A 14,046-nucleotide genomic window follows, 5' to 3' on the forward strand; every position below is an offset into this window, starting at 1 on the left:
GACTGGGACACACCCGATCTGTCTCCAATCTCCCTCTGAAAGGTTCCAGTGGCCAAAAATCCAAAGATGGTAAGGATGGTGGGCGTGTGTGGAATTGGGTTTGATCGGCGTGTTTCTCTCTGGAGTTGTGGCTCTATGAAGCTGCATATTTGTAGCAGCACAGTCCTTGGGAATCTTAATCGCGATGTCAGCCATTCGTCTGTCTCCACATGGGTATCTACACGGTCTCTTCCAAGAGCCTGACACACTAAGGCATCCAAAAGTAGCAAGACAGCCGCTGCGCTTCCCGTTACAGATTCAAATGAACCTTCAATAGTGCACAATTTAAGTCAAACAAAATAATGTCAGCATAATTATGGGGTATAATGTATATTTATTTATGTTTTCTTGAAAGTAATTAAATATACAATCCATTAGTCAAGCAAACTTGATTTGAATAACAGCGGACTATTTTACGAAACTCCTACGACAGCTCTGGATCACTCGTAAATTCTGTTCGTACCTGAAAGAAAACGTAAAATACGAAAAGATTGGTGAATGCACAAATTCTCTTAAATCACTCGTACGGACGATTTAAGAACAAATCTGTGCGTACGAACGGTTCTTGCATGAGGCCCATTGAGTCCACCATGAACTCCTCTGTTTACCAAAGTGTTCTAGAGTCAGATGTGAGGCCATCTGTCTGACAGCTAAAGCTTGGCTGAAACTGGGTCATAAACAGGACAAAGATCCCAAACCCAGCAGCAGATCTACAACAGAATGTCTGAAGAAGGAAAGAATCAAAGTGTTGCAATGGTCCAGTCAAAGTTCAGACCTCAGCCTGACTGAAATGCTGTGGTGGGACCTAAAGAGAGCTGTGCATAAACCAGTGCTGCAAACCTCAATGAGCTGAAGCAACGTTGGAAAGAAGAGAAGAGTGGGCCAAGATTCCTCCCCAACCATGTGAGAGACTGATAACGTCAAACAGAAAACCATCACTTGAACTTATTGCTGCTAAAGGAAGTTCTACAAGCTGTTGGAATCATGGGGTTCACTCAGTTTTTCAAACACAGCCTCTGTGTTTTGTCTGTGTTATTTGATAATAAATAATGAGACAGATATGTCATGTGTTGTTGTACTTCACAGGTTAGGATGGTTTTAACTGAATTTTAACATGTAAGACTAACCAGATTATTTTTATGTTCCGTGATGCAAAACCAGTTCTTTCTTTGCATGACTTCATGCTTTGGGACTTAAAAACTAATATATCAACATGTTTAAACAACTCAAAGTATCTGCATCGCTTTTAATCAAACTGAATGTACTTTATTGTCCCATGCGGACATTTTTCTTGGTCCAAACTGCTGACCAAAAACACTGCCTAACAACCAGTTTGGGAGAACAGCAGCAGGATCAGTCAATTTGGTGAATCCTCATCCACAGAACAACAAGATGATATGTCAATGTGGGACAGTCGACACTTTTCCAAGTTGTGGCAAAATTTTTGAAATCTCCACCCATCCATCTACCTTTTACAGAAGCTTTGTCTTGTTCATGGTTGCAGAATCAGACGAAAATACCACAAATTCTCTCCTTAAATGTGAGGTTTTTATGCTTTTCTTTGCTTTCTCAACAGAACTATCAGTCATACGAATAACAGTTGGGACCTGAAGTTGCCCTCTGTGTTGGGAGGCGGGGTGAGTATGGGGGGTGGAGGTGGACAGTCTGTTGTTACTGAGTCCTCTATTCACCTCTGAGAGGGGAGAGTAGGACAGAAAGGGTGGAGCAGAGGGGGGGACCCTCTATTGGGCCACAATAGGAGGATACCGACTCGTGGAATTCCACAAGCAGCGCTGACGCATCGCTTGGAGGTTTCCGGGGCAACCCTCAGCCTTACAGCGGCCGCAGCCGACTTAACCGCTGCGGCCCAAAACCAACCACCTGGTCTTATGACGACGACAAACTGGCATCAAATAATGATTGATAATAAACAGACTTCAATTAAACAAAAGGATTGAAATGTTTAGAAAATCATAAATAATGTGATGAATAAACTACTCAATCTAGTTAACTTTTTTATTAAATCAGCATGTTATAATGAGCCTGCATGTTGAAAAAAAAAACAAAAAAACAAAAGCAGATATTTAGTAAAAACAGGATTTATAAAGTAGAGATTAACCTCGTCTGCAGCCGAACAGCTAATGTTCGTTCGTGCAAGTCTTTTCAGAGAAGATAAAAGACGAACAATGTTTCTATGTTTTCCAAAGAGGGGTTTCATGAAGCCATGTGAATCTGCAATCACGTACGCATTTAAACAATGCATTGTTTTATTGTCACAACACAAAATAAACCATAAGAATTGGTTTTCAATGCTCCCATCCACTGTTTTTTGTTAGTACACCCAATGCAGCGTGTTTATTGGCTTGATCCTACTTTTCATGGATAATTGTCATTTTTCATTCAATTTGAGAAGATTTGAAAAGGTCCCCTTTTTCTTTGAGTTCACAGGTGCTCTGTGTCACTATTCAAGATTTGTGATGAGTTCCGAGATGTGTGTTCAGAAAAGTACGAAAAGTAAGTGTTGTTTACAATGGCAGTACTCGACTTTTTAAAAAAAAGTTTAATTTTATTTTTGAAGCAAGCATATTTTCTGAGCTTGTGTTTAGTTGCACTTTAAGCTTAAAATACAGTTGCAGTTAACTGTGTGTACGCATGTTTATCGCAGCTGCAGAGCATATCCTGCATCAGTGTTAGGAATTAACGTTACACATACGAATGCTGCAATACGCAGGTGAACAGAAGGGGGCCTCCCTGTTGGATCCTTTCGGTAACGACCATTCTACACAGGCAGGTATGTGAACAGTTACTCTGAGAACGGTTGCTAACATGAACACAAAGCTGTTTTTTCAGCCTTAAGGCTCATTCATTCATGCTTAACTTTTAAGACGCAGACGCATACAATCAGAAACTTTATCCAAACAGGACTGAAATCAAACGGAATAAACAGACACAACCTGTAGGGTAGAAATTGAGGCTCATCTCTGTCTTTTTCTAACGTGCTGCCTCTTGTGTTTTGTGTGCAGACACTAACAACCAGAGAGCAACTGAACTGGGTCCTTTTTCAGCTGGTGAATAATGAAAGGGGCCCGACTAGACCCCCTCAGCTCCGCACTAAATTTGTCTCTAGAGGAACGGGAGCCTGCTGCCGATCCCAGAGAAAGCCGGCTGGCTGGGTACCCACATCCCCATTATTAGTTTCCTCTTTCTTCTCACCCACTAAATCCTGCCCTCTAATTGCTGACCTCAACTCGCTGTGCTCAGTCAGGGACCAACTGACGGCAACTGCCTCCATTTCACTGTCATTCAATAGCCACCTGTAGCGGATCTCAGATACTGCCTGCTGTGGCTATGACACGATAGAAGCAGATAATGAGCACAAAAACCCCCGAACAGCAAGCCGAAAATGTTTCACATTAGCTGTAGTTGTACTGCTTGTGGTTTAATTTGAACGGCTTTGACCAACTGCAGGAACAGCTGATTTTTTTTTTATTGATTGATTGAAGAAACTTAAAGAGATGCCCTTTTTTTTTTTATGCAGAATCATATGATATTCTTACACCTTAATAATCACTTTTTGCTACTAGAAGGGAAAATGCAGCTGTTTTTGCAGTCTTGATTATTTCTCGAGGATTCTTCTGTCTTCAGAAGTGAAGGTCTTGGTCTACCAGAGCGTTCTTTCTTCTTAATGATCTTCCAGAGACCCTAAGGTTTGATCCATGTCTCTCATGGTTTTATCCTTGTTTTTCAGCCTCATAACAGCTTCCGTGACTTCCACTGGCAAAGCTTGTAGAAGCAGGCCGAGTTTTCACATGTACGGTGTCCAAAAGTTTCCATGTGTGCTTGGACAAAAGGTTGGCCAGTTAGGCAGGATAACCATCTTCACCAACACCACCAACTAGAACAAAGTAAAGTTTCAATTTCTCCGTTTTTCCTTAAATTGACCACATTTCTGAGGGAACTCGTTGGTTGCATCCTACCAGTTATACAACTGCTAACCAGTACAATCCGTCAAGTAGCTGCAGAAGGTGATAGGGTTCAAGTCTATCCTTGCAGACATGAGGCAATAGTTGGGTTACACTTCCCACAGGTAATCCTAACATAACTACACCTACCATTAAAAAGCATAGCTTTCAGTAAGCATCACATGAAGGGCTGCATGTTTTCTTAAGAGGCTTATCTCTTACTCCAGCAGGAAAAACTCAATTCTTGGGCTGTTGGCATCAAAATTAAGTTACAGGTTATCAAGAGTAAACTTATCTGCCCCCCCAGGTGTGAGATACCCAGGTAAAGAGCCACACCGGGCTGATGCAAACTGGCCAACATGTAAACACACAGAAAGGTAAGCCGCATAGCTAAACGGTGACTCAACGGTGACGGCAATGCAGAGAAACGCTCATTCAAAGCACATAAATTCCTCCAACTGCATTACACAGCAGCTCAAGGTCCAACTGTAAAGTAACCACACAAATACACACAACTACCTCCCCCTTCACACTCCGTATAATCCACCATGATTCCAAATAGACGGTGATTTGATCATAAAAACGGCAGCCTGTCTCGCAAATTCTACCCTTCTCATACCAGTGTCGGTGTGTTATCTGGTAGGCAACATTCCTTTCACCTGACGATATGCATTAGATGCGTCACTGCAAGGGTGGAAAGAAGATACTGCACTCCAAAGAATTTATAACCACTTCACGGGCACTTTTTTCCCCCCCAAAGAAACCTCCCTGGGATTTTACTTTTTTGCCCAACTTTTAGCTTGATATGCTGAGTGAGCTTCAGGCCACTTTTTATGACGGACTGGTTTTCTCTATTATGTTTGTGGGCAGAAAACGAGTCATACGAGAGCAAAAGAATGTTGAAAATAAACTTTGCGGGTTTAAACACAGGAAATCAGCACTAGGATTTGGAAGCTGTGTCGAGCTGCAGGGTGCATTTAGATATTCAAATGAAGACCATCAGATACCTCCGCTCTTCCTCTGAATGCTCTAAAGCTGACGGTGACTAAAGGTGTGCGGCCTTTCTTCATTCCTGTAACTGACACGGGAGGGTTGGAGAATTTAAACCATCTAGCTCATGAATTTCATTAAATGTTTCTGTCTCTTTTTATGTCGATTCCCTCTTCCAGGAAGCCAAAGTTTTTAAACACAGTGTAATTAATATTTATGCCAAAGCCTGAGGCGCACTCTGCTCGCTGGATCACAGTAGGAATCACTTCTGAGATAAAACTGAAATTAGTTCCCTTTGGAGGGTGGCTGGGCTCAGCCTTAGAGATGGGGGCAGGAGCTCCACCATCCTGAGGGAGCTCAAAAGGAGTCAGCTGATGTGGTTCATCTGGTTAGGATGCCTCCTGGTCACCTCCCTTTAGAGTTTTGTCAGGCACGTTCAACTGAGAGGAGGCCCCAGGACAGACCCATAACCCGTTGGAGGGATTCTATATCCCTTCTGGGCTGGAACGCCTCGGTATCCCCCAGGAGATGCTGGAGAGCGTGGCTGGGGAGAAGGATTGTTCGATATTTAAAATGCCGTCAATGCAATGCAAGGCTAATTAAGGTGCCCTGCTGGCCAGGTGCGGATTCGTCAATTCTAGCGCCCGCCACATTCGTCAGGCCAAGAACTAAGATCATTAACAGCATGTTACCCTCTAAGGTCTTGTTATCCACTGGACAACCACAATACAAGCAGTCTGGGTGTCTGAGGTGAATCATCCCATGATTCTTGGTCTAAACCCAAACCCATTTAACCTTAGCCTGAACGGTCTCACGCTGGTTATCCTAATTCAATCTAACCCAAATATCCTCCCTGCTACAGCTGAAGCCGCTTAAAGCCATAGACCCTCAATGTTCTACTAATGTATTCAATTTTTACATAGAAAAAAAAACAAAAAAAAAACAGGTGCAATAGTATCATATACAGCACAGACTAACCACGGTAACATTGTGAATCACCACTTTCCTCATCGTGATACAACACAATACACTTTCGTTGGGAAATCTGCCTTGGACTGATAAAATAAAAACAGGAGCTTCTGATTGACACCGAACACCATAAGTCTGACTCAGGTTATCTGAGTAAATGCCCAGATAGCTGTAAGAGCTGACATTGGTTGATTTTTTCCATTCTAGACACTCGGGTATGATGACCCACCGACCAAGGGTCCAGCACCCTCTCCTCCGTTTTCTGAAGGCCCCAAACTCTACTGTTACTGTACCCACTTTGTTCGTACTTATGACAGTACTCAGACATGTGAAAAGAGGGCTAAAAGCAAAACAGGAGACAGTAGCAAATGGGTGGTTAAAGAATTTACAATATGGCTGTCAGATGTTTCAGCAGAGGTTAAAGATGTGAGCGAGAAGTGCTCAGATACAACCTGATCCTTCTGTAAGTTCAAATGAACAAACTGACCTTTAAATAACTTTGAAACTTTATCATAGCGAAGACAAATGTGTGCATTACTGGATCATTTTCACACACGTGAACAAAAGCACCACCAATGTCCCAAACTGAAACACATTCCTGGAGGTCTTGACGCCGTTTTGAGAGCCACCACAAATAAATAAGTCATGGGAGAGTTGGTTAAGCATTAAAAACAACCACAGAGCAGCGACGGAGCCAGGCACTATTCTGATCCCAGTTAACAGTTTGCAGGGCCTCACAATGCACTTCGACCCCGTGCACCTTGGCAGGCAGTGAAAGGGATTTCATATGAATCGACCCTTTGGTTGGCGAGTCGGCGCTCTGCTCGCTCCTTCATGTCGTGTGTTTCAGGAATGTGTGTTTGTTTGCTAAAGTTTTCATCCTCCTCTGTGCTCTGAGAGCTCAGAGTGTGAAGGAAACTGAGAGAGTTTTACCAACAGGAGAAAGTGGATGTGATAGATCACAAACCGCCACAATAACTGGACGACCACAACCAACAACACACTGTTCAAACCTCATTCAAGACATCAAATATCCATCTGTGTCGTTTTGTTTATTAAAATTGACCAAAACAAGAGGCTGATCCTGTCTTTCCAACAGTATGTGTGTCATCACAGATGGTGACGAATCATCTTTGTCTTCAATTCTTGGGCCACCTCTTTTCAGTTTATATGGAAAAGACTGATCGTACTCATGTTCTGGTGCAGGTTTTCAGATGTAGGCTCATGATACTGTTTTAGATGTAGCAGGTAGAGATGTAACATCGTGTTATTTACAGTCAAAGTTCATGCCCCACACTCAACGTTAAGTCTTTTAAAATCAGAAACAATGGTTTACGTGATGGACAAGCTTACTTTTGAATCGGAAAATTCTCACACAGCATTTGGTTTGGGGGCCTCACGTCCCATCTACGATACCGCCGTTCAACAAAATGCTAACCTCTTCTATTCGCCTCTTATTTACCGTTTAGCAGAGGGCTTCTGCTTACATCCTGTAAATCTGGCAGCAGCTCCCGGTCTGAGTGATCAGGTGCACTCCCTGTTGGAATCGTCAAGTATGCTATATTCTACATGATTTTTTATGTTGTAGAGTTGTGAATTTATTTTATCAATGGAGAAATTGAGCAGCCTTGCCTTGTTGTCTACAGTAGTAGATCAACCCTCATCTTACTTTGAAGCTCCCAGATCAAGGAAGTGACGTCGACGCAGCTTTAGCAGCAGAGAAGCTATTAGGCTTGTGTTGATAATAATAAACTCCTGGACTATGTACAAACTTCCAAATGCATCGTTTTGTGAGTACAGACCATATTTGTACTACTGTAGAAGTTTGGTGTCATGGCATGTGATTTTAGTGTGGTAATTTTGGAGATACTGCCAGGGTCCGTTAGCGCTTGTACTAAGCTATTCGGGATAACTCGGTAAATCGGCTGATGTTCAGCCAATATCGGAAAAAACTTCGGGTGGGCTACTTGGCTGGATGTCACAGTTCAAATGACCCTAGGGTGAATCTACTCCGAACCATCTCTTTAAAATGCTGCCACTCGTCTATGGACCAGTTTTCCACTTCTTTCCTGTTGTACTTTATGCAATTGAAAAGCCTACATTTATTAATGCCAAACACCCGTCCCTCGAAAAAAAAATAAAAAATAAACACGATGATCCAATTCACCAAGAGAAGTGAATCAATTCTGAAGTTGCTCCTACCTCTGGGTAAATTTCTCTGAAGAAACAAGCAACATCCTGTCTAAAAAAAAAAATTTAAAAAAAATGTGTAAAATACAGTAGACAAAGTCAAACAACTGCAATAAGATCCTGTGTTGGTTTACAATAAAACATTCCACACAGAAAAGAAAAAAGAAAACAACTGGTAAGACTTAAGAATTCCAGACATAAGCCATTAAAGAGATTTGGTGTCAAAGCCCGAGGGGTCTTAAGTAACTGGTGGAGATGAAAAACGAGTCCCCGAGAAAATCTGCCCTCCTCTCCACCCTGCGCTGTTTTGTACGAGTGGGACTGTGTCATGCTCGGCACTTTAAGCCGATTACACTGAGGGATTTCTATAACAGAGCAGAAAAAAAGAAGCTATCCATACATGATTTTTAATTACAGCTGTGTAAAAGAGCAGGATGTACTCAGGGAGCTGTACAGCAGACCAAAATAACCCCTGTTGTCAAGCTGTATTTATACCTCAGCAGTGTTTTTGTGACAAATTAAGGCTTTCAGATTCTAAATAATTGGCAGAATGTAGAAATGTATATATGCAAGAAAGTAATTCGCAAAAATTGTGTTTGCTTTTGCTACAAATCTGTATAGTATGGACTACCAATGTGTTTCAGATGAGCCACAAAAAACACCAAATAATTTCCTCGTGAAAATTCGAGATGGAAATGAAAAACGTTTAAATGTTCAAGAAGCAGAAATAAAACATAAGATCTAAACATCCAAACAGCCACTGAACTGTGCTCCTTTTTTTGTGAAATTAATATTTCGGACAGCCATTGATTTCTATTCATTTGACTGAGATTCAACTGATCAGACCGACTGATAATGAGTGCAAACATCAAAAACTTGACCTCCATTTATTTTACTATAAAATCTAACCTGTCGGACATCTGCCTTCCATTTATCTGTTTGTGGTGTTCAAACACCCAGACAGAATTGGACCTTCACTCATTTTACTCTGAGATCCAACAGTCCAGACATTGACCTCCATTGATTTCAACTTTCAAACTGACACGACTTCCATTTAATCAAATAGTGTGTTCTTTGGAAACCATTTAATTCCATTCATCAGATCGAAGCATTCAGATAGCCACCGTCTTATCCAATATAAAGTTTCTACAAAAAAAAAATTCCTTTCATCTTATAACTGTTGGTCAAATTAAAAGGCATCTATTGTTTCCATTCATTATTAAGAGGCTTACACACTGAAAGTCACCCATTGTACAGTACAGACTGACTTTATTCGTCCTGTTCAGAGTTAGGAAGCAGCTATGCACACTGTTGTTTCAGCTTATTAGTTGATTTTAAGTTTTCATAGTGTAAATATTTATGTGTCCGTGAAGTTCTTGGACTTTAATCTCGAATACTCACTTCAGCAGCCAGATAAAGGTTAGGAATACATTAGAATTTTATCAGTTTTTGGGGTATGTTGCTCTTTCAAAAATAAAAATGTTTGATTTACTAACACCCAACTTTACACAAATCCCCCCCCGACCAACAATAATAAGAATAATAAGATTCACATAAAGCCAATTCAATACCGGAGCATATCAGAATCGACAGAGACCCAAATTCACATACCCAAATCGGATCAGAAGTCCAAATAAAGTGGAATATTGCGTCTCTACTTTCAATTAATTTAAAAATGGTGCATGAAGACATTGGCTTCCAATTGTTTTATTTCTATGAAATTAAGTTATCCAGACAGACGCTGAGCACCATTCATTTCTACAACCAGGTTTCTACAACCTCAGACGGCCAGCCTGGACGGTGAAATTTTTATCAAGACGTGAGCGTCTGAAACCAAAAGATATCCACAACCCAAGCGGGCACAGAAATGAAAATTAAAAAAGCCAAATCTTGCAGAAGAACTCAGAAAAGTGATGTTTTATAGCAAATGAGGCGCCACTTTTCTCCAATAACTGCTTATTAAAGCCATTCGCTGGCTGCGGCTTCCAACCTGGTTATAGCTTCTGCTCGTCTTTAAAAAGATCTATAAGTCTATAAAACATAAATAAAGTCTAAAGACAAGCGATTATATACAGAGAAATAATCATAAAATTCTCCTTAAATGATACAAACGACTTCTTTCTTGTAATTTTTGCTGTCCTCGAGTTCGATTCACTGCCCTTTTCTTTTGTTAATCAACTTCTGGTGGAATAACTTCATAAAAAGGTTGTAAGACTGCTGGGAGCCTCCTTGACTTTTTAACATTCAGAGCTGAGCAAAAGTCTTGAGCCGACCCTTATTTCTTTATGTATATGGTCAGGAAAAAAGGAAATAGGTGCAGTCATTTATTAAAATATGGTCAAACATTAAAATTAAATAAAGAATCTATGACAAAAACTGAGTTTTGTACAATTATAAGGAGGTTGAAAGTGAATATTTGTTCTTAGCATTCTCCCAACACAGTCTGAACACTCTTAGACCAGCTTTCTGTCATTTCTTTAACTAGTCTTCAGGAATAGTTCTCCAGGCTTCTTGAAGGACATCCCAAAGCTCTTATTTGGATGTTGGCTGCCTTTTGTTCCGTTCTCTGTCAGGATGATCCCACACTGCTTCAGTAATGTTGAGGTCAAGTATTTAAAACATTACAACAATACATGCCCAGTAATATTGTTGTAATGTTTTAAATACTTGAACGCAGTTTTTCTAGAGAAGATAATTGTTTTGTATATGGGATTATCGTCCATTGACTCTTTTGGGCTTTCACATGCGCGAGCATACCGACAACCGGTGAGTTACATGCTGTTTATAAAGTTGTTTTGTAACGTCCCCATGCCAGTAATGTGAGAACCATGCATATGGTTTTGATGGTAAGGCTTGTGACTTTATTGTCGGATGGTTTATAAAGTGGTGTGACGTTTCTGCCGTGTGCAAGTTGTTGTTTTACGTGGAAGGGTTAGCGCTTGCCCCTAGCCACCACGTATTAGCCTCGCATGACAGGCTGCGCGAACAGCGCGATCTCCACACAGGGAGCGCAGATTTGCACCTGTCTGTGTCCTACTGTCAGTATTTGACAACCTCTAGCAATGGGATTGTGCTTCAAATGCCCCGGAGTTCCCCTTTAAGGCCGGGAAAGCGTACACATCTTTTTTCATGTATAAGGTTGTTTTGCACCAATTATTGACCTGCGCCAATTTAATGCATTATAATAGACACGTGAGAGTGTCGTCATATTTCCTTGTGTCATTGTTTTTAAGTAGAGTTACATCGAACAAGCATGGAGGACTTTCAGTGGGAAGACATTTCAGACGGTAGCAATTTTGAGGAGTTTCTTGGCTTTGATGATGCTGATGAACGTGCTGACCCAATTGATCGAGATTTATGGCTAGCAAGCACTATGTTTGAGGATGACGATAACGACGAGGATGATTTTGAAGGGTTTGAAAGTGAGTGGAAGACTGACAATTACCACCGTAGTCGACGGAGAGATTTCAACCGCACACCAGGGGTGAAAGTCGATTTACCTGCAGATGCCACACCGTTGCAGGCATTAAATCATATTTTTACTGAGGAGCTTTGGGCGCATCTCGTTTCCGAGACGAATAGATACAGTGACCAGGTACTTCAGACTCCAGCTCGAGCAAAGATGGCAAGGTGGTCACACGTAACTGTGCCGGAAATGATAACTTTTATTGGAATGTGTATGGGCATGGGACTCCTTGTGCTGCCAGTACGAAGAGATTACTGGCGATAAAATAAATAGATAAATAAATAATTTAAATATAAAATTTTATTACCGTTTTTTTTTTATTGAAAATAGTGCTGTTCCTGCACTTTACTTGTTACATTTTCTATTTTCATGAAGGTGTTTGTAAATAAACTCAATTTCCAAAGAAAGCCACAGGTGTAAGCTCTCAAATACTTTTTGAATTTTGTTTCTATCTGCTACAGAGGCTGAGAAATCAATCAATTAGTAGGCGTTGACACAATTGCTGAATTTCCAGAAAAACTTCAGGTTTTAGGGGGTCTTTCTGAAATCGCCCATAGGTTTTACAGGCATTCTTTTCCAGGCGTTTTAGGCCTAAATGGGTTAAGAATGGCTTCTTGACAGCCACCCTTCCATGGAGCCCATTTCTGATGAGGCTTGGGCCAACAGCTGATGGATCAGCTGAAGGTCCAGATGCATCTCTCAGGTCCTGTCTCAGGTCTTTGCTGGATTTTTTTCCTCTTTCTTAAGGACGTCACTTTTAGATACTGTTCATCTGCTGTAGATAGTTTTTTAGGCCTGACACTTCTTTTGTCCTCCACTTGTCCAGTTTCCTCAAATGTTTTAAGGACCACTTTAAAAGATTACAGTAAAGTCTGGCTGCTTGGAGGGAAAACATAAAGAAATAAAGGACGAATTAAGACTTTTGTACAGGACTGTTATGTTATACAATAAATGCTTGTCAACTCTGCAGTTTAATGTCACCTAAAGTGTTGTGCTTCTGTCTCATTACAGCGAGGAATGATGCACATATATTCAGAATACTTTTCCATTGACTATCAATGAACACATGTCAGGGGTCTAAGGTCAAAGCACCTGTTTCAGGTGAGCTCACACATTCCTACCTGTCCCGGGGATCGATCCAGCTGGTGCACTGGTTAATGTGGTCAATGTAGTAAACTTTGCCATCAAAGTCTCTGGCTTCCTCCCAACCTTCAGGTAGTGGCAACTCCTTCCTTGGCATGTCAGGCGAGTCTCCATGTAATTAACTCCTCTCTATTCAGAATCATAACGAAGGGAAACCATCGCTTTTCTCTGTCATCATCATCGTCAAAAATCCGCACTTACTCCCAAAATACCCGTCCTGAAACGGTCGGGATTAGGCCATGATAATAATCCATAATAATCCACAGATTATTCACGAAGCAAACCTCAAAAAATAGGGTAGTTAATGGGACCTATTTCAGAGGATGAAGTTGCTCCAGCTGGCTGCACCAGTTCATCTCTGAGAGTCACAGCATCAGGAGTATAAACACAACGGGGGTCAAAACTAATCTCATTTATAACGTGTCGTTTTTTTCCAGCGTGTCTTCCAACTTTTCCCGATCGGGCTGGAAACTTTGAGGCGGCCTGGTGACAACTTTTGAAGTAAACCACAATTATCCACGGTCCAGAGAACACGGACGGACGGTGCTGGTCCTCTCTCCGCGGCTGCTGCTCGGTCTTTACCCCGACAGAAGCGGCGGTGTGGCTCCCTAAATCCACAAACCTGCACGAAAAACCAACCCAAAGACGCGAACGTCTCTGGAGCTCCGGTGTTTCCCGGTAAAAAGCGGTCCGAGCGGCTACAAAAATTCCTCCAAATTCCCCAGACGGAGCTCGCCTCCTCTCTCCTACCACCAGGCCACCATGTTTAGCAACAGTAACCGATGCTAGCCGCCAGCCCCGGGGTAACGAACGCTCTGAACCACCCTCGGAGAAGAAAGTAATGAGCGAATCCACAGCCGTTGAAATCCCGTCAATCCACCACAAACTTCTCTGTTGTCTTGTTAAATTCTCCGTTCAAATGCAGTCGGGAGGATAGCTCCGGCTGCGGCGGTAAACTTCCCTCAGTCCCGACCACTTCGGTCAGCAAGTCATACTCATAATAGTCACTTAACAGTCTCACTTCCGGTTTCAAAATAAAACGAGTACGGACCAATTCAGTATACAAAATTAGACTTCCTGTCAATAAACAACATCAGGATGATTTCAGCCTTTTTTCCTGACTGTCTTTATTTGTGGAATCAGACAACTTTTATTATTTTTTTCTATTTCAAGCTTTTTTTTATTGTTTTTAAAGGTTCATCTTTTTTTCAATAATAAAAGAGATACAAAATTACCTCAAAGTGATTCAAAATTGATGCAAACTTTGAAAAAAATTAAAAAAAAATC

The 14,046-nt window shown here is 41.4% G+C and overlaps 1 protein-coding gene across 1 annotated transcript in view; it reads right to left on the bottom strand.

The window, feature by feature from the left end:
• The window catches only part of wwc1 (WW and C2 domain containing 1), a 58,672-nt gene extending 44,913 nt beyond the window's left edge, over positions 1–13,759 (bottom strand). Inside the window, exon 1 of the mRNA XM_075486573.1 lies at positions 12,738–13,759. Within this exon, the coding sequence (XP_075342688.1) occupies positions 12,738–12,856 (119 nt within the window). The 5' untranslated portion in view covers positions 12,857–13,759. The remainder of the gene's footprint in view (positions 1–12,737) is intronic.
• Positions 13,760–14,046: the final 287 nt, after the last annotated feature.

This window comes from Odontesthes bonariensis, chromosome 16, assembly GCF_027942865.1.
Source record: "Odontesthes bonariensis isolate fOdoBon6 chromosome 16, fOdoBon6.hap1, whole genome shotgun sequence".
Taxonomy (NCBI): Eukaryota; Metazoa; Chordata; class Actinopteri; order Atheriniformes; family Atherinopsidae; genus Odontesthes; species Odontesthes bonariensis.